Source organism: Aphelocoma coerulescens, chromosome 5 (assembly GCF_041296385.1).
Source record: "Aphelocoma coerulescens isolate FSJ_1873_10779 chromosome 5, UR_Acoe_1.0, whole genome shotgun sequence".
NCBI classification, from domain to species: domain Eukaryota; kingdom Metazoa; phylum Chordata; class Aves; order Passeriformes; family Corvidae; genus Aphelocoma; species Aphelocoma coerulescens.
Window position 1 is genome coordinate 2,889,213 of NC_091019.1, and position 21,079 is coordinate 2,910,291.

General features: G+C 50.5%; 2 protein-coding genes across 2 annotated transcripts in view; both read left to right on the forward strand.

The window, feature by feature from the left end:
• The window catches only part of ABTB2 (ankyrin repeat and BTB domain containing 2), a 171,138-nt gene that overhangs the window by 131,131 nt on the left and 18,928 nt on the right, over positions 1-21,079 (forward strand). The gene's annotated exons all lie outside the window — the stretch shown is intronic.
• LOC138110955 (olfactory receptor 5G3-like) lies at positions 16,386-17,324 on the forward strand. Its single transcript, XM_069016099.1, has one exon. It carries the CDS (start codon positions 16,386-16,388, stop codon positions 17,322-17,324), a length of 939 nt encoding a protein of 312 aa, XP_068872200.1.

Here is a 21,079-nt window from a genome sequence, read left to right on the forward strand (position 1 = left end):
CTTGGATTCCCTTTGGAGCACTTTAATAAGTAGGCTGAACAGAAATTCCTTGTGAAACCAGTTGCACAGTGCCTGTGTTTTATAGAGTGCTGCCCATGGAGCCTGAGAAAGTACCAAAGCAGTTTGCCCAGCTTTGGGGAAGCACAAAACTTTGCTGGCCATAATGACATCATTCCAGGGAGCAGAGGAAATAAACATCTGCCTGAACAGGCTCGATGACTTCCAGCCTAAAATGAAGCCTTTTTTTTGCTCTCTAATAAGGCTTTGCACAGCAGGCAGGCCCTGGCTAATGCAGCAGCACCACTCACAGGCCCTTTGCCCTCGCCAAATGCTGCCCAGGCAGCCAGACACTGCTTCCTGCACCTGCCACGGTGCCACAGCCGGGGGGACAGGCAGGGAGAAGGCAGAATACTCCCCTGAGGATTGGGGCAGCAGGCTGCTGTCACACTGCCTGTGGCAGAGGAGAGGGCTCCAGAGCTGGGTCTGCCTCTCCAAAGGGCAGCGTTGGAGCCTGAGGGATCCATTAATCCACAGAATGTTGCGCTTGGCATCATTTGCTCAAGAAAAAGAAGGGCAGAAAAAAGGTGTCTTGTGATAGTGATGAAAACTCCCAGCCGAGCAGGGATAAAGGAGCAACACAGCCCAGGGCTGGAGTTGTCTCAGTGCTGTCGCTATTCCCACTGTTCCAGGCACAGGATTTCACCCCGTGGTCCTCTCTCTGTGCTTAGGTCAGGCAGGAGAAGGTTTCCCGTGTCCCTTTCCAGCTCTCTCCGTCCACAGCCCTCACACGCACACGAAGCCTTGCTCAGAAATCACACACCAGCCCCCTCACCAAGACAGGCCTGTGATTCCCAGGTTCACAGGCAAACAAAAATCCAGCTCTGGAAGTTAAAAACTCCCAAGGGAGTATCACGAGGGCCAAATGGAAAGGACACACCTTCCTCCTTCCCCTTTATCCGGTGCTTCCCAGACAGCTCCCTTCTCCCTCACGCTGCTCTGGGATGCGAGACCTCTTCCAGCTCACAGCAGCCGCAGCTTCCCTGGTTCTGCTTCCTCCCAGGACGTGGCAGGGGTCAGCTGGCTCCAGCTGTCAGAAGAGCTCAGGGCTCTCCGAGCAGGCGGGATGATTCCAGTGACAAGTAGGTCACATCTCCCCGCCACCTGCAGGGAGCTGCTCAGCCAGACGTGGCTGCCACATTTGCCTCCCATTAGCCACAGGACACCGTCACTGCGGGCAAATGCTGGGCACGGGAGAGGTGGGAGAGATCCTGCTGCAACGGGAGCAGCGGTCTGGGATGGCCAGACACCGAGCTGGAGGGTGCGGAACAGCCCAGGGACTGATGCACCTGGGCACTGGGATGTGCAGAGACCTGTCCTGGCCCCGCGCTGGGACAGGCTCACAGGGCTGAGCTTGGCTTAGCCTGGGATTAAAGGCATGCTCTGCAATTAGTGGCACACCCGGCTCCTTCCGGCATTCCCAGCCCCATCTGCGTAGGGTTTGGAGAGAGGGAATGGTGAGGGTGTACATCCCTAGTCCATGGCCATCTCTCTGCTTGTCATGCCTTGGAGTAACAAAGAAATCCTTTCCCTAATGCATCAGGATGTTTCCAGCCCTTTTTTTTGGGGGGGGGGGGGGGGGGGGTTGGGGGGAGAGATACAGCTAGAAACTGTAGGATCATAAGGTTTTCCAGGAAAAAACACAAGGGCAGAGATGAGGGAATAGGTTTCCAACTAATAATTTGAAGGACGTATGAATGGTTCTTGTATGTTTTGCAACTCCCGTTTTTATTCCTGGAATAAATTTTTTTCCTTTAACAAATCATCTAAATTTGAGAGGACACGGTGCAAAATTAATACAGGGAGAGATCATGGAATGATGGAATGGTTTGGGTTGAAAGCCCCATCTCTGAGCCTGTTCTGGGCAGGCTCCTGCCCATCAGCCACTCGGTGCAGGTGGACATGGAAGTGATGGAGGCATTCAGGGAACGCTGATTGTTTTTCTCTGCCTCTGGCAGTCAGGTCATTACAAAGACTAATTGACCTCTTCCAGTGGGGAGACATTTAAACAAGAGGTGCCAAAAAGAATTGGAGCTTCTGCACGCTGGAATCTGCAAGTCTCCAAGTTAAAATCCCCCCTGGATGGTCACCGGTGCGATTCCCACGGACTGGTCACCTTGGCCAGGAGTGTCCAATCCTGCTGTCAATGCACTGGACCAGGATGTCATTTTCATTTCGTGTAAAGACCCTCTGGGTGCCCCCCAGTCACTGGAAGGACCGGACTTGGCTCCCAGGGCACTAATTCCAAGTGTTCTCTTCATGGCAATACCACAGGAGCCTTTCCTTTGCCCAGAGGAGCTGCAGTGTTTCCCTGTCTGGGACAAAGGAGGTGGATAGCACGCTGGCTCAGTGCGAGGGCTTGTATGGAGAGGGGCATCCGTGGGGATGGGAGACTTCCCGCTGCAGTTCCCATCGCCCTGCAGGCACGGACAGGCGACGCCGAGCCAGGACAAAGCGATGGTCGCGGCTCATCCCGGGACGAACGGCCCCAAACGGGGCGGGCGGGCCCGGCTCAGGTGCGCGGGGCGGGCCCGAGGGGATTTAAACCCCGGGAATCGGCCCCGGCCCCTTTTGCTCGTTCAGCGCCCGGGGCGGGTGGCAGCGGCCGGGCCGGGCTCCCCCAGCGGGGCCCACGTCAGGCGCGGGGGCCTCGGGGTCCCATCCTGTACCTCCCTCTACCCCTCCTTCCTCCTGCCCTTGTTCCCTCTTTCCTGCGCCCCCACCTCCCTTCTCCCTCTCCTCCTCATCCCTCCTTATCCCCCCGCCTCTTTCCCCCGCAGCCGCGGGGCTCGGGGCGCCGGAGAATAAAGCCCAGAGGGCCGGAGCCCGGCGCCCCTGCCCTCGCTGGAGCCCCACACGGGGCCGGGCCCCCCCGTGCAGTACAAAAGCACCGCCGGGACTCCGGCTTTCCCCACATCACACTGGGGGTCCCCGGAAGGGGACGGGCCGGTCCTGCGAGTTTGGGCTCAGAAATAAAGCCCGAGGTTCTTTTCTGGGAGCAGACTCAGGAGCGCCGTGGCGGAGCCCGGGGAGCAGCGGGGCCGGGCACGGGGCACCGGAGCTGCCTCGGCCGTGCGGGGCCCGAGGCGACGCTCCGGGGCGGATTCTGTAGGGGACAAAATGAACATTTTGGGGTAAAATCTGGGTTAATCTGCAGGGCAGAGAATGAACAGTTTGGGGTAAGAATGAGCTGATCGGTGATCGCCGGAGGGACCAGCTCGGGCTGGTTCTGTGTTGCTGTGAAGAATTTGCTTTGTGGAAAGAAAGAGACACCTGAGACTGCCGCGGGAATCCTGGGGTGGAGCCGGGAAGGAAACCTGGTCTGAGTGCGGGAATGGGAAGGGGGGGTCAGGAGGGGTCCTGGTCGGTCACTGGAGCCGCCGCCGTGAAGGCGACGTGTAACGATGTATGGCGAGGTGTAAGGAACATATTGGTTGTAGGGTTGTCTGTAAGGAACATATTGATTACTGGACTATCTAACGATATATAACGATCGTACAAGGAGATCGATATAAAATCCTCCATCGTCATCCTTCTCCCAGCCCCGCTCTGTTCTCAGGGTCTTGGGGGCAGAGTTTGGGTCTGGACAAGGCTCTCGGGCACAGGGTGGGATTCTTGGGGTGCAGGGCCAGGATGTGGACTCGATGCTCCCTGCGGGTCCCTTCCAGCCCAGGGAATGCTGCGATCCTGTGCCTCTGGGGGTGAAATAAAGGGGATCGCTGGGGTTTTTGCCCGCTGTGTTCACGGCCCCGCCGGCTCCGGGCGGGTTAAAGGCGCAGCTGCCCCGAGACAGCGGGACCGGCCGGGGCTGCTCGCTCCCGGTGCTGCCGCCTTGTGGGGAGAGCCCGGCACTGCAGCCCGGAACGGCGCTGGACACGGGATCGGCGTGGAACAGCAGCCCAGGGAATGCTGAGGCACCCCAGGGAAGGCTGAGGCGTCCCAGGGAATGCTGAGGCACCCCAGGGAATGCTGAGGCGTTCCAGGGAATGCTGAGGTGGCCCAGGGAATGCTGAGGCACCCCAGGGAATGCTGAGGCGTCCCCTGCCCGGGGCACTCGGCAGTACATCCCTGATGAGGCTCATAGGGACAGTTCTGGAGCTCAGAAACAGCAACTAAATCCTACGTTTTCAGGGCTTGAGGAGACTAAGTCCTGTGTGTTTGGGCTCAGCAACGGAGACCAAGGGCTGCATTTTGGGGGCTCAAAACCGGGCTCATATGGCCAAGTTCAGGCACAGACACTAAGTCCTGTTTGAGGGGCTTGAAACCAGGGTCCCTCAGACAGCGTTTGGGATCACAGAGAGACCAAGTTCTGCACTGTAGGGGCTTGAGGCAGAGACCAAGTCCTGTGTTTAGGGGGTCTTGAAACTAGGGTTTGTCAGCCAGTGCTCGAGCTTCACCGAGAGAGATTTTAAGTGCTGCATTTGATGGGGGGGGGGGCGGACTTGAATTAAAGCCCAAACGCCGTGTTTTGGTGCTCAAAGCGGGCTCTTCGGGCCAGGGCGAGTCTGTGTCTCTGAGCTCCGAGTCCTGCCTTAGGCACAGCCCGAAGCCGGGCTCCCCGGCCCCACGCAGAGCTCGGGAGCAGCGACTCAGCGCCGCGTCCGGGGCTGGCGGCAGAGCCCGGGGCCGCGTCGTGGGGCCCAAGGCGGGCTCCGGGAGGGGCTCAGGGCTGAGCGGAGCCCGGCCCGGCGCGTCGGGCCCGGCTCGGGATCCCGGGGCTGCCCGGGCGCTGGCACAGCCCCGGCTCCCCGCGGAGAGCCGGCCGGAGCAGGAGCGGCAGCGTCGGGCTCGGCCCCAGCGCCCGTCCCGGAGCGGCTCCTCCCGGTCCCGATGCCAGCCCCAATCCCGCCGGGGAAGAGGCGGCACCGCCCGGGACCCGCAGCGGCCGCCGGCAGGACCCGGAGCCCCGGTCCCGGGAGCGGCCCCGGTGCGCGGGGCGGGTCCGGCCCGGGAGAGAGGGGCGGGGCCCCGAGCGATGGAGCCGCCCCCGTGCCGGGCAGGGCGGGCCCCGGGGCCGGGCGGGGCCGGGGCTCTGGGGCGGTCCCGGGCGGGGCCGGGCGGGGCCGGGGGCGGCTTCAGGGGCGGCCCCGGGCCCGGCTCAGGTGCGTGGGGAAATTGCCCCCGCCGCCATTTGCTCCCTGAGAGCTTTGTGGGGTCTGCTGCTGGGCCGGGTGCCCGCGGCGTGGTCCGGGTGAGACTCCCCCCTCTTTCTTTCCCCTCTTTCTCCTGCCCTTATCTCCCTTTTTCCTACCCCTCCAACTTCTTTCTCCCTCTTTCTCCCTCGCCCTCTCCCCCCCCCTCCTGCCCTCTCCCCCCTCCCCAGCCTCCCCCACCCTCTCTCCCTGCTCCCCTGCGCATCCCCGACCTCCCCCACCTCTCCTTTCTCCCCTCTCCCTACCCCGCTCCCCAACCCGACCCCCCTCTTCTCCACCTCTACTCCTCCTCTGTCCATCATCCCTCCCCGCCACCCGGCCTTTCCCTTCCCCCCTTGTTCTCCCCAACCCACCCCGACTCCTCTCCCTGCCCCACCTCATCCCTCCCTGACTCTCCCCTTTCCCTCTTTCTCCCGCAGCCGCGGGGCTCGGGGCGCCGGAGAATAAAGCCCAGAGGGCCGGAGCCCGGCGCCCCTGCCCTCGCTGGAGCCCCACACGGGGCCGGGTCCCCCCCGTGCAGTACAAAAGCACCGCCGGGACTCCGGCTTTCCCCACATCACACTGGGGGCTCTCCGGGGGGATCGGGGCTGCGGGTCAGGGTGGGCCCCCGTCTCAGGAGGGAGTCCTGGGGGGGTGGGGGGTGGGATGGGTCCCCTCCCGGGGAGGACTTCCCCACTCCAATCCCCACCCTCTCCTCCGGACCCCCTTCTCCAGTCCGGGAGGGATGGAGTGGGAAAGCACAGGTTCTGTCTGTCTTATCCCCAAAATGTTCATTCTGTCTGCTGCACATCACATCAGAGTTTTTCTCAAAATCACATAACCGTACATATTATCTCAGGGTTTCCCCTCATCTCCCTAGATAGTCTACTCCCGATAACCTCATTTCTACCTCAATACGTTCATTCTCTGCCCTACAGATCTTCCCAAGTTTTACACTCCAAATTTCCTTGCCTACCCCCAGTGACTGCCTCAGTTGATATCACTGTTCACATTCTCCCTAGAGATTACCTCAAGATTTACCCCCAAATTCTTCCTTAACTGTCCACAACTTATTACTTCATTTGTACATCAAAAGATTCATTCTCAACATTTAGATTATTTCAAGTTTTACCCCCTAAAATTCCCCTACCTGCCCACTACTGATTCCCTCATTCTTCCTTCGATATATTTATTTTCCACCAGGAAGCCTTTCTCAAGATTTATCCCCCATATTTTCCATTTGTCTACTACTGAATAGGCGCTATCTCACCTTGTAGGATTTGTCCCTTATTCCCTCCAAGCCCATTGTAGCCTCTAGGCAATGATAGTTCACCCCTCTCTGTCTTACGCACGCTGGCCAGACCACACCCAAAACCTCTCCTTCTCCCTCCAGGAACGCCAGCCTGGATCATGCAGAGTAACCTTGCTCTCCACAAATGGGCCATTGTTTGGAGGCATTCATCATTAATAGTCCAGTGTCTCACAGTGGTTTTAGCCACAAATTGTCATAGCAGATCTCAGCTACATCTTAGAAACTCTCATGTGAACCATGTGAACAAAAGATGTGATTTGTAGGCAATAAATTCATTTCTTTCATCTCACTGATACAATTTTGCACAGTTTGTACTCCCTGAACTACTTCTGAAGGTTACACCAAATCTACTCCATTTCTTTGCATACTTTCATTATGTCATTAATTACAGGAACAATTCTTTTTGAGGCTTCCAATTAATTCAGTTGACATTTTGCTTTGCAGAGCTTTGGCAAGAAGTCTCTGATTTGCCTCTCAAAGCATAAGGAGAAGCTCAGCAATGCACCTCATCATTGCTACCAAAGACTGTCTACAGGGATTGAGATCCAGCACCAGCTGCCCCCAAGACTTCACCATCCTCCAGAGCCTCACAGCAGCTGGGGAGCCCCTGTCACAGCCAAGCACTGGAGAGCCCCTCCCAGAACTGGGAATTCCAACGGGTGTGTCCACCCGCAGGCAAAGGGGCTTCTGACTGTGCTGGGACAGGGCCCAGTTTGGACACTGGGCAGTAAAAAAGGTCACACAACTTCCAGTGTGGGAGCAGCTGGGGTCAGCCTCCTCCTGGCTTCCTCCCAAAGCCTGGCCAGGGCTCAGGGAGCAACCCAGGGAGTTCCCTTTGACCATGGACCTCCCAAAACAGCCTTGTCCAGTTTCTAAATACAGAAAGGTCAATCTGTTCTGTTAATGAGCAGATACCTAAATCCTAACACTAATGATCTTGTGTATTTCATGAAGAAGTGGATATAAATACAACATTTTGTTGAAAGGCTCATCAAGAGCTGAGCTTTGTCTCAGGGCCTGTTGTTCAGGCCTTAGTACTTGACCATTACATATCCAGAGCAGTCCAAGTGCTTCTTTGCATCTCTATAGGTGTGGCCAAAGCCCCACATACACACACACACACCCCAAATTTTCCCAGTGTACCAGTAGAAACACCAACAGATTTAATTTAATTTTATTCTTCAGTCAACTGTTGTAAAGTATTTGAACCTTGATAGTGTGCCCCAGCCAAACCATCTTCAGTTATTTTACCAGAGCCCTCAGAGTGGGACCAGGGTAGAATTACCCTCACCGGCTTCACCCGGCCTTTCCACCTTCAGCTGCAGCACATCAGCCCCAAGAGGGGTTTCAGCTCCAGTCTGAAGGTTTGAGGAGAGAGGTGGGGCAGGTTTATCTCTGCTCCCTGTCCTTTGCTGTCTTGTTGTTTGGATTTCCTGGACTAACTTGGCTGCTGAGCACTGGATGGGTTTTGTTGCTGTCATCATCTCGACTTTGCTTGCCTGGATCTGGAGCCCTCAGGAATTCATCAAGGACTGAAAGGTAAACTGTGCTGAATTGGGAAAGAAGAAGCTGAAAAACTAAATACCAAGACAGCAAGGAATAGATAAAAAAGGACTGTGCCCCACTGGATTAAAGCCAATCTTATTTTTTGAAAAGTGTGTGCGGAGCTCATGGACAAGATAGAGGGACCAATGTGTGAGCAGTTGCAAAATGTACATGTACTGTATTATGGATAAGTAGATGAAATGTATAGGTAGAGTAACATGTATAAGCAGTATAAGATAAGCAAGTAAAATGTATAAGTAGAGTATTATGTATAAGAAAGGTATTAAGTAAGTAAGGTGTATAGGTAGTGTGATATGTGGAAGTTGTAAGTAGGTAAAATGTATGAGTAAGTAAAGTGTACAGGTAAGGTATTAGGTAAAAGCTGTGAGATGTGTGAGTGGAGTGTGTTTTAAACAATAAGAAGCTTCTGCACAGTCATATGGATTGGTTGTTCAGAAGGTGTGAGTTCCTGCAGTCACACAACTTCCAGTGTGGGAGCAGCTGGGGTCAGCCTCCTCCTGGCTTCCTCCCAAAGCCTGGCCAGGGCTCAGGGAGCAACCCAGGGAGTTCCCTTTGACCATGGACCTCCCAAAACAGCCTTGTCCAGTTTCTAAATACAGAAAGGTCAATCTGTTCTGTTAATGAGCAGATACCTAAATCCTAACACTAATGATCTTGTGTATTTTATGAAGAAGTGGATATAAATAGAACATTTTGTTGAAAGGTTCATCAAGAGCTGAGCTTTGTCTCAGGGCCTGTTGTTCAGGCCTTAGTACTTGACCATTACATATCCAGAGCAGTCCAAGTGCTTCTTTGCATCTCTACAGGTGTGGCCAAAGCCCCACATACACACACACACACACCAAATTTTCCCAGTGTACCAGTAGAAACACCAACAGATTTAATTTAATTTAATTCTATTCTTTAGTCAACAACTTATCCAATTAAGCAGTGTGCACTTGGACTGCTTTGTGTGGAAAGGTCAATGCAGTTCCTGGGCATCCTTAACTACAAAGCATGAAAACAACCAATTTTGGCACACAAAATGAAATGGAAAAAAATTAGGAGAAATGATACCATAGATTGGAAGGTATTTGCCTGCCTTTGAATGCAGTGCCCCAGAAGTCCATCACCCATTGAAATTAGGGAACACAACCAAGGTGGACAAGAGCACCAAGTATTAGATAAACTTGATGCCTTACAAGGCCTCCTAGAAACAGAGACTAGACAGGAGTAAGGGAATAAAGGTGGGTATTTATTTGAAAGGCCTTCAAAGGTGCCCCTGGGAGCCAGAGGCCACTGCCAAGATGGACCCCAAGGTGGACCCCAGGTCACAAGTTCTTCACACCTTTATAGGTTTGGTTCATTTGCATATCAGGGTTAATGCTCCAATTAAAGCTTCAGTTCTATGATGTAATTCCCTTCAGCTTGCCCCCCTTTAGAGGCCTTTGGTTTATACTTTTTGGGCCTAGGATGGTCTGGTGTCCTTGGAGAGCAGGCCTGGAGAAGCTTTGTTATGTTTAACCTAGCACGAGAGAGCAGAAGTGAACAGCTACAAGGAACTTCAGAGTCACACATTAGGCAGTACAGGATTCGAAAAATATAAAAGTGTCATTCTTGAAAACGGTTTCTCCAAGTCTCTTTTCCTCATCCCAAGCCTCTCTTCATCCTCAGTGGTCACTGCACTCACTCCAGGGTACTTGGCATGAAAAAGGAGCAAGTGGAGACTTCATGGCTTCCTTGGGATCTTTTCTCCTTTGACTGCCTCTGCTTTGGGCAGCAACCTGTGACTGGGAAATGCTCTCTGGGAATGCAGGGAAAACCAGAGCCCCTGAATGCAGCACAGATCCACCTGCAAGTGGAAGGAGTGTTACCTGTCCCCAGGATCTCCATGGGAATATTCCAACCACAGCTGCAGCATTTGCCAGTCAAGGTATGCAGAACACAGCCACATGAACAAAAACACCCCCTCGCCCCCTGCCCCAAGCAGGGATGCAGCAACACCACCTGGAAAGGGAGCAGAGCTTCCCAGCTCCTGTCCCAAATACTGACTGTGGGCAGAACCACAAACACAACAAAAAGTTACAGGTTGGAGAAATTAAGGTAGGAAAAACTCTGTGCTTCCCATTCCCTGCCCAGTGTACCCCAATTCCACGCTAGGAGTACACGTCACAGTCTTAACCGTACAAACTCCAAGACTTGATGTAATTCTTATCTATGAAGGAGCTTCCCAAAGCAATTATCTGTCCCAGCAGAGAGCAAAACCCTCTGCACTCAACCAGAACCAGGGGATAGAGGGTTTGAAAATGGTATGTGAGACCTCACCTCAGACATCTCCTGTCTGGGAAGCTCATGAGCATCAAACACAACTCAGTACAGGCTGAGGCTGGTTTGTTTGTTTGTTTTTGATCTTCTTGGTAGGGCTTTTTTTTTTTCTTAACTTGGGTAAAGGATATTTAATTTCCTGGCCAACAGGAGCTTTCCCTCCCCCCCCCCCCATCTCAGTTCTGTTGTGACATGTGATGGTTTTGCACTTGCAGCTTTGTGTACTGAGTCCAAGATTTGGTGCTTTTGTCCACCTCGTGTGTGTTTTCTACTCTAAATGGCTGTTTGAGCTCTAGGACACCGTGTTCAAAGGCAAGGAAGTATCTTCTTAACAGCTTAGAAATGAATCTGAATAGGAAGACACGTTTTGCAGATAAATCCCAAGTGGAACATGTGACAAAGATAATTTGTTGCAGCCACAGGGATGGATGGTCCCCATACAGCCAATGCCAGCCTTTGGACACCCAGAGACTGGGCATTGCCACCCTGGGTGTGGAAAGGTGGCAAAGCAGACACTTCTAATCAAGTTTTTCTTGTCTGTGTAAGTTTGATCTGATCAATATAATGTATTTTATTGTTTTAAATAATAGTGTATCCTCCAGAAAGGTTTCTAGCAGAGTCTGCCCTCTGAGCTGAAGGGCAAAATTCAATTGAAATGAAATTTTCCTAAGAAAAAGGTGCATTTGTAGAGATTACAAAGCTGAGTCTTCCTTGACAGGCCTGTCATTTTCCAGGGTAATTTCTAGCCCAGGGAACACTGATTTCAATGCACTGCCCACACCTGGGAATCAAGTACTGGTGTCATACAAGGAATGTTAACACAATATTCCCAGGTTGTGATGGAAACCTAGGTCATGAAGTTGGTTTTTTGAAGGCAAAAGCCAGTGAATCCATGGATCTCTGTGCTGGCCAGAAGTAACTTTTTTAGATGATTTTGCAGATAAGAGATCTAAAAAATGATTCAGCCTTTTCATTGTTTTTGCCCTGTTTCTCTAAGAAAAACCTGTGTTGTTTTTTCCATAACTCCATGAAGCAATACATCTGATGTGTTGGGGAAGAGGAGTCTGTTTTTCTAGTGGGACTGGTTCCTGCTTTTTTAATGGATCTGTTGGAATATTCATGACAAAAACATGTTTAGATGAGGAGGAGTCTGCTTGGGTTGTTGGCATGGGGATGGAGCAGCACAGGGAGAATCCAGGCTTTTGCTGGACTTCTCAGAATGGCACTGGCTGTTGGGATATCCCAGGCTGGAAGCACAGAGCATGAATCTTTGAAAGATCAGTACTGGAAGTAATGTCACTTGCTTGGGTAGGGGGCTTCCCTCAGTGTTCGGAGGGTGGGAGCAATGAGGGTGTTCACTGCCACGGTATCCCGCAGTGGTAGGGAGGAGAGAAGATCCAGCAGGCAGGCATTGTGCAGCAAGAGTCCTTTATTTAATTATTTTACAAACTCTTTTATAGACTTTTTTCTTCACAGTCTAATTGGTCAAAGGATCAGCCACCCCTTGGGGTGATTGGCTAAAATCCCTAAACCATCCATTGTCAAAATATTTTCCTACTGTACTATAAACAAAGCTTTGCAAGGTCGCAGGTGTTCATAGCTTATAGAACTCTGCTAATATCTTCTGTGAGAGAGAAAATATCTCACGGGACTGGAAAGAAGCAAGAGAAATTCTTGCTAGCAGTAATATTGTATCCACAGTTCACCCCTGGTCCGTGGCCATCTCTCTGCTTGGCATTGCTTGGAATAACAAAAAACAAAAGGAGAATCTCTTGCAAAGTTCTATAAATTCTTCCCAGCCTCTGATAAGGGCTTTGACATGCCATGGTGTCAAAGGAGCATTTAATTATGCATCCCTTCCTTTCCCGAATGCATTGGGATGTTTCCAGCCCAGTGGGAGGCTGCAGACCATACCTTAACCAGACTAGATTTGATTTTTCCATACAGCCTGGCTTTACAGCTTCATATTTCCATCTATATTTCTCTCCCTCTAAAGGACAGATGTAACTGCAGCCCAACCAGGAAATGTTAAAACAAAAATTATACCTTGCTCCCTGCAGAGGTTAAAGGATTCTCCCATCTGTTTCCCAGCCGAGGCTGTGGCAGGAGCCCATCCCTGGGTTTGGACACCTGTGGGTTGGTCTGGCTCCCTGAACCTCACAGCTGCAGAAACCTCTCATACAGTCTGCCTCCATTCAGCTGAGTAAATGCCTTCTGACTGTGCCGTGGAAACTGGTGAGGTGTGCGAGGTGGAATGTAAATGTACCCAGTGTAGCTGGTTATCCTAGAGGGAAACTTCAGGTGTGATCAGTGTCTGACGGAGCCACAGGGCTGTGGGACCAGCCTGTGTGTCTGTCTGCTCGAGGACACGTTTAACTGCCCATGTTCTTGTCTAAAGTATTTGTTTTTTAGGGAGCCCCGAAGGCTGGGAGATGGAAGCTTTGAAGTTGGTGTCACTCAGGGTTTGAAAACATCAATGTTGGTTTATTGTTCCATTGGGGATCTGCTGCATGTCAGGTGGAACTGTTCCCAGTCCAGTGGCTGTTCCCATCACAGGCAAAGGAAACCTGAAATCCACAGACATCTTTCAGCTTGCACCTTTCCTTTCTGTTGGGAACCAGACCTGGAGCCTGGGGCATTGCAACCCCTATTCCTGCTCAGGGGAATGCCAATTCCAAAGGTATGGTCTTATTTTGATTTTTCTGCACCATCTGTTTCTGTAAACTGGGCATTTTCTTTCCCACACCAGTAAAAGGCAGCTGGTCCCATTTTTGTTTGGATCTAGCATGGAAGTGGGATCTTTGCCTTGTGCTGAAGGGGCAGTGGGTAGAACATCTAGTAACAAGACAGGCTTGAAATTGTGTGGGAAATCCAAATCCCTACAAATCCATGGGGCCTGATGGGATTCATCCAAGAATCCTCAAAGAGCTGCTGATGTCATTGAAAAACCTCTCTCAATTTTTTGAGCAGTCTTGGGAATCCAGCGAGGTTCCAGCTGACTGGAAGTTGTTCCGATTTTCAAGAAGGGCAGGAAGGAGGACCCTGGAAACTACAGGCCTGTCAGTCTCACTTCAGGGCCTGGGAAAGTTATGGAGAAGGTGATTCTGGGAGGTATTGAAAAATACTTGGAGCACAATGCAGTCATCAGTCACAGCCAGCACAGCTTCATGAGGGGAAAGTCCTGCTTATCAAACCTGATTTCCTTTTATGACAAGGCAACCCATGGGAGCAGCCTGACCTTTAGTCCTGGGGGCAGTTCTGGGCACCACAACAAAATAAAGACATGAAACTATTAGAGAGTGTCCAAAAGAGGACAACGAAGATGGTGAAAGACCTTGAGGGGAAGATGTATGGGGAGCAGCTGAGGGTACTTGGTCTGTTGAGCCTGGAGGAGACTGAGGGGAGACCTCATGGCAGTTACAACTTCCTCTTGAGGGGAAGAGGGAGGGCAGACCCTGATCTCCTCTCTGTGGTGACCAGTGACAGGACCGAAGGGAATGGCCTGAAGTTGTGTCAGGGGAGATTTAGGTTGGATGATCAGGAAAAAATTCTTCACCCAGAGGGTGGTTGGGCACTGGAACTGGATCCTCAGGACAGTGGGCACAGCACCAGCTAGACACAATGAATATTTGCGTATTTGAACAATGCTCTGGGCCACGTGGTGTGACTCCCGGGGATGGTCCTGTGCAGGGCTGAGAGTTGGACTTGATCCTTGTGGATTCCTTCCAACTCAGCATATTCTCTGATTCTCCTGGATTCTTGTAGCCAATCTTAATAGAATCCTGGAATGGTTTGGTTTGGAAAAGACCTTAAAGTTCATCTTGTTCTACACCCCTACCGTAGGCAGGGGCACCTGCCACTAGACCAGGTTGCTCCAACCTCATCTTGAACACTTCCAGGGATGAGACAAGTGAGCTGTGGTTTGAGTATAAGGAATTTAGAATGGATAGAGAGGTGATTCATCATCTCTGATGACTGGAACTGCTGATGGATACCAGCCCCCATGGGATTGTGGCCCACCAGCAAGGTCCCTGTCAGCTCCCTGGTGTGATAATGCCAGCCATGGCACTTGTAGAGCTGAAAATCTCCAAAATGCTCAAAAATTTGACACAACAGATAGGGTTTTGCTCTGTGGTTGCTCTGAAGAGTCCCCAAAGCCCTGTGGCTCACTCAAGGTGAGATTACCTCCTCTGGGTAATCACTTCCAAACTCAGAAGCTCAGAGAAGCGATAACAACCTTCTTTGGGCTTTGCCACTCTCCTGGGGCTGCAAGAGTCCCCAGATCCCCAAATTACATAAAAACATCTTTGCTGATGGTGGTATATTTTTAAACCCACCTGCAGAACACCTTAATATCCACCTTGAAGAGCATGATGAGGGAAGCAGGCAGAGTGCAGAGATGTAGTGGAGGATTATCCTGCAGAACCATGAGCAAGGACAGCGCACGCTGAGCCACCCATCTCCTGTCGTTTTCTCTTGCAAAGCTTCGATTTTCATCTTAGCTCCTACCTGGAGGCTCCTGGGCTCTTCATACTCTGGGCTTAGCACCAAATCCAGGTGATCTGCAGCAGTGTGTGGTGAGGACACCCCCGTTGGAGCACTTGCTCTGAAGTCTTCTCCTCACTGACCACAAAGGTCTCCTGGATGAGGACTGGAAGCTCTCCTGTAAGGAACACTTAAGGATCTTACCGTTGCTGATATAAGGCATGTCCAAAAGGTGATTTTTTAAATTACTTTTTTTTCCCCAAAAGAAATATTTTCAGGAGGAGATTGCTCAGCTTTGGGTGTTGCATGTTTTTATTTGAAGACTCCAGGAACAGGGTAAAGAGCTGGGAAAATCTTTTACAGCCAAACCAGTGCATCCAGGAGGGAGGGGAGACTTCATAGTCAGGAAGTTTTGCGTGCCCCTTCTCTGGAAGCATTCAAGGCCACAATCTCGTCTAGTGGAAAGTGTCCCTGCCCTTGGGGTGGAATGGGATGGTCTTCAAGATCCCTTCCAGGATTCTATGGAGAAGACAGACAAAGCAGGAAGTTGGCAGATGCCAACCCAAGGATGAATAATTAAATCTGTGCTTTTACAGCTTTTATCAGGTTTCTCTTTGTTCCAGGATATGTTGGATGATTTCAAAGTCCCAAACTGAACACACATGTGGCGGTGCAGGTGGCTGCAGCCACCCTGACTCCTGAGGATGCAACCAACACCAAGCTGTGGTGGTCAGGCACTGAAGTTTAGCAACCCACTCTCTAGTTAGGGTGAGAACCCACAGTCCCCCAGTTCCACAGTTTACATATTTTTATATGACTGGTTTGTGTTTTCCCCTTCCTGTTTTATGTATAAGTTTGTTAATATTAATTGCTCTTAAGTTAATATGTATTAGTTCTAGAACGTTCCACGTTACTTGACACCCCCTTGGTTCCTTCCCTAAATCCCTCCTATGTGTTAATCTCATTGGTTCCCTTGCTCTCAACTCTGCTTCCTATCCCATATCCTATTGGCCGTATCCCTTATCCCCACCTTTCCTATCCCCACTATAAAATCCCTGGAAACCCTCAGATCCTTGGCTCTTCGTCCCTTTCACATGAATAAACCTTCTGTGTGGAATTCATACGAGGAGTCCCTTCTCTCTGCTTCTTTGCCTCCACCTGCGTGCCTTCACACCCTGCTCAGAGGCAGCTCCCTCGGGTGAGGAGCTCCCTCTTTCTGCCTTTTTCATGTGCCGCCGTAAATCAGTCGGAGTGCAGCTGGACCTCCGGGCTCTCTTTGAGCTCGAGCACAACCTGACACACACACGGGATTAAAGGTGGCACCAGGGTAAAGCTACTGAGTTGTGTAACCTAGCTCTTCTCCCTGCCTGTACTGTGACTTCTCCCCAGCTCTTTCTCATCGATCAATGCCTGAACGCTTGCTTTAGATCTTGTAGGATTGTGTCCAAGCAGATCCCACTGGAAAGAGGGTTTTCCACTTGGAAGAAATCTCCAGCGAGGAGGTCACTCAGTGAACGCACATGGAAGGAATGGCAGGAAGCAATTGCTCCCAAGCAACCGAGTTTGTCTTGGCAGGGTTCACTGAGGCACCAGCAGCTCAGGTTGCCGAGTTCCTGCTGTTCCTGCTCACCTACCTCGTCACCATCCTGGGGAACCTTGGGATGATTGCCTTGATCAGAGTCAGTCCTCTGCTCCACTCCCCCATGTATTATTTCCTGGGCAACCTGGCTTTTGTGAACCTCTGCACTTCCACCATCATCACCCCCAGGATGTTGGCTGGGGTTTTGTTGGGGAAGAATCGAATCACCTATGCCGGGTGCATGGCTCAGGTGTTCACTTTTGACCTGTTTGAGATGGTCGAGTGTGTCCTGCTGGCTGTGATGGCTTATGACCGATACGTGGCTGTTTGCCACCCCCTGCTCTACCCCCTGGTTATGTCCCCAGAGCGCTGCTCCCGGCTGGTGACCGGGTCCTACCTCCTGGGGCTGATCAATGGCGTGGGACAAACCATCAGCATGTCCAGCTTGTTCTTCTGCGGCTCCAGCGCCATCGATCTGTTCTTCTGTGACATTTCCCTGCTGATCTCGCTCTCCACCTCCAACACCACCCTCAGCCTCAACATCCAGAGGACTTCATCTTTGCTCGGTGTTTTCAGCATCCTGGTGGTCCTGGTGTCCTACATGGTCATCATCTTCACCGTCCTGAGCACCAGCTCTGCTGGAGGCAAGCGCCAAGCCCTCTCCACCTGTGCCTCCCACCTCACCACTGTCAGCACCTTCTATGGGTCACTGATTTTCATGTACTTAATCCCCAGGTCAGAAACCTCCAGGGGAGGAGATAAATGGGCTGCTGTGCTCTACACTGTGGTGACCCCTATGCTGAACCCCTTGATCTACGGCCTGAGGAACCAGGTGGTAAAGGAGGCTTGGACGAGACTCAGGAAAAGAAAATCAGCTTGGATATTTTAACTTTCTGGCCAGATACACTGGAGGTGTGGGTGATAGCCTGGGATTTTTGTGAACTATGTCAGGACATTTTCAGGGCCTCCTGCACTTTGATTTAGATTATATGCTGGCTGGTTCAGTATCAGCTGAGAATAACAATTTCACTCCAGTTTTGGCGTTTGGATGAGGCTTGGAGCAACCTGGTCTAGTGGAAGGTGTCCCTGCCCACAGCAGGGCGTTGGAACTGAATGAGCTTTGAGATCCCTTCCAACCCAAACCATTCCAGAATTCTGTGACATATTTGGTGTTAAATGTTTTGGTGCACAAGCACTGCATATGTGAAAAACACCCAAACCCTCCAGTTTGTGTTTTATCTCACCCTGTGCCAGGTCCATGGTGAAATCCAGAGTGATGCAGCTCTCCTAGAGACACGGAATAACGGGATGGAGGAGAAGCTGCTTGGTTGGGTTAAATCAAGGCAGGATCAAGGAAATTGCTAATTTATTGATGACATACAACTCAGGCACTCAGGGTCGATCAGCTGAATCTTTTGTTCCCAAAGCTTCCTGATAATTCCCTGGTTATTATTTAATCCAGCTGCCTGGATCAATCCCCCTGAACTATTCATGCTCCTGTTCCTCTTTTATCAGCTGTGCTGACCCCCCATGGCAGGGACCCCAGAGGTCCTCAACTCACACGTCCACAGATATGGAGACAATGTCCTCAAGTTGCCCCAAGGGAGGTTTAGGTTGGATATAGGGAAAATTTCTCCATGGAAATGATTGTCCAGCCCTGGATCAGGCTGCCCAGGGCAGTGGTGGTGATGCCTTAAGAGGCCTCCTAGAAACAGAGACTAGACAGGAGTAAGGGAATAAAGGTGGGTATTTATTTGAAAGGCCTTCAAAGGTGCCCCTGGGGAGCCAGAGGCCACTGCCAAGATGGACCCCAAGATGGACCCCAAGATGGACCCCAGGTCACGAGTTCTTCACACCTTTATAGGTTTGGTTCATTTGCATATCAGGGTTAATGCTCCAATTAAAGCTTCAGTTCTATGATGTAATTCCCCTCAGCTTGCCCCCCTTTAGAGGCCTTTGGTTTATACTTTTTGGGCCTAGGACGGTCTGGGTGTCCTTGGAGAGCAGGCCTGGAGAGGCTTTGTTATGTTTAACCTAGCACGAGAGAGCAGAAGTGAACAGCTACAAGGAACTTCAGAGTCACACACTGGGCAGTGCAGGACTTGAAAAATATAAAAGTTAAAACCTAAGGCATCAGTGGAGTCCCCATCCCTAGAGGGATTTAAAAGCTGTGGGGATGTGATACCTGGGGACATGGATTAGTGGTGGCCTTGGCACTGCTGTGGGAATGGGTGGACTTGATGATCCTAGAGGACTTTTCCCACCTAACCAATTCCATGATTCTGTGATCAGGACCATGAACTGGGACCTCCTTGTGTTACTCCTGCTGTTCTCCCACCCTTCTGATCCTCCCTGCCACCCTCAGGATGTTGTTTAATTTAGATGCAGAGAAGACAGTACATTTTTTCTTTAAATATGACTGAAGACTATTTTTAATCTTTAATCTTTCTTTTAATGTTTTATTTAAAACATAAACCCCCCATAATTATTAATTTAATAAAACATTGAGACATTTAAAACATAAGCCCCAGAGCAACTCTCCTTGCTCCAGGGCCTTACAACCATTGTTTGGCAATAAAATATTGAATATTTTAAATAATATTTGAAAAATATTCAATATTTGAATAATAGTTTGAGAAACCATTCAATGACTTTTGTCCATCTGGTCTTGCCTTGACCATCACCTGACCTTTAAACAGGAACATGAGCCCTTAGTGAATTAAACCCTGAGTCTGTGGCCATGGCATTGTCACTCTGCACGTTGTGGCTTCATGCTGGAGCTGCTGCTCTCAAAACTGAAAGGTTTTGGCTCATTTTGGAAGTGGGGATTGAGTAAAAGGGGGTGAACTGTGTCCAACTTCTGTGAGAACAGCATCTGACCATGAGAGGAGCGGGGACCACCAGATGGGGTTCGAGGAAAGAAATGGAACATCCAGCATTGATATTTGCTCCTGAGGGACAAACCCCCTTCATGTGTCATCCTGTGTCCCTGCCCATGGCATGGGGTGGAATGAGATGAGCTTTAATGGCCCTTCCAGCCCCAGCCATTCCAGGATTCTCTGGCCAATGCAGATGACCGCAGGTGAGTCTCCTGCAGCCATTTTGAAGCACACATTGCAAAATGGCTTTTCAAAATGAGCTTTCCTGGTCAAAAATGGGCAGATGGAAACCAGGACAACTTAGAAAAGGGAAAATGCTGAGTGTTGCCCATGGGGGAATAATTGTCCCAGACACTGGGACAGGCTGGAGAGCAGCTGAGGACATTGTGGTGGCCACCAAGATGGAGATGAGCCATCGATACCTCCTGAGTGCAAGGACATCCACCAGCAGCTGGAGAAAAGCATAGACAGCCACTCAAGTGACTTCCTGCAATGAACCTCTGACTGAGAGCTGGAGGAACAGCCTCTTTGGGGTGGGGAGGGGAGAAGAGAAATATAGAATTAGAGAAGAATTTAAAAATCTTTCAAATTCAAGCCTTTAGCAAAAATCCTTGTTTTGGTGTTTCCTCCTGACAACGTTGTGTTCACAAATGGCATCGCTCAGGCTCTGCAGGCATCAATCCGATGTCCTGTGGGGATCCCATCCCTAAAACTCCAGGGAGGAGCCTCGGGATGGCTCCCAGGGGCTCTGGGGAAGGCTCATTTCGTGTTCAGGTGCCTCAGAGACTCTGTGGTAATTGGTTGCGTGGGGATGGGGCTAAACTTAAATGTTCCGGCCACGTTAGAGGATGGAAACAGAAAAGTTCCTGGTTTTGGCCAGACTGATGGAGCGTGTGGACTTCAGCTCAAGGACTTGTGAGTATCTTATTAACCAGAGAGGCTGAAATTCTAAGTGGTTTTGAGACAATTTTTTGCTGGATGGGGAAAATTATCCTTCCCAAGTGTTTGTGGAAGCAGGAACTTGTCCATGAAGGTTTTTATGGAATATAATAAACAAATAACTCCAAGAAATCATGAAGGTCCTTCCTGGTGGCAAAACATTTACTCCAGCACATCTGAACCTTAATTCCTAACTCAAATTTTGGATGAATATTCCTCATATCAGCAGAATTGGGAGGCTCACTCTGGGCAAATTGACTGAAGGGTCTGTCTGAACCTAAAAGTCTTAAAGTCAGCTCATCCTCATCACCAGAAAATGTAAAAATAAATTGCAGCAGGAGAGTTCCTGCAGAGTTTTCCTTTCATGCCAATTAGCAATTGAAACACTTCTCCAAACCTTGGGCTGTCTCTCAATCCCTGAATCTCAATTTCTTACACCAGTTCTTTTTAATTCCTTGTGATGCCAGGAAATTAATTCTATATTCTGAAAGATAAATTTAAATATATATAATTACGTATAATATAGAAAATTAAATTATATGTACTAGGAAAATATTTATATGTATTAATTATATCTGTAGCTGCATGTATAATATATATATAAACCTCTATATTAACTTTTTTAATATATTAAAATGGTCATATATATAGTGGTAAATAAATCCTCAAGCTGCCATTTAATTTCCTGAAACTGTTTATTTAACTAATTGTGTTTATTTACCAGTGCAGGTCTTCTTAAGGAGCTGCTTCCAAAGTCATCCATTCCCAAGGGAAATTTCTTCCTCCAGGGGTGGGCAGTGACAAACCCCTTGGTGTTCCTGTGACA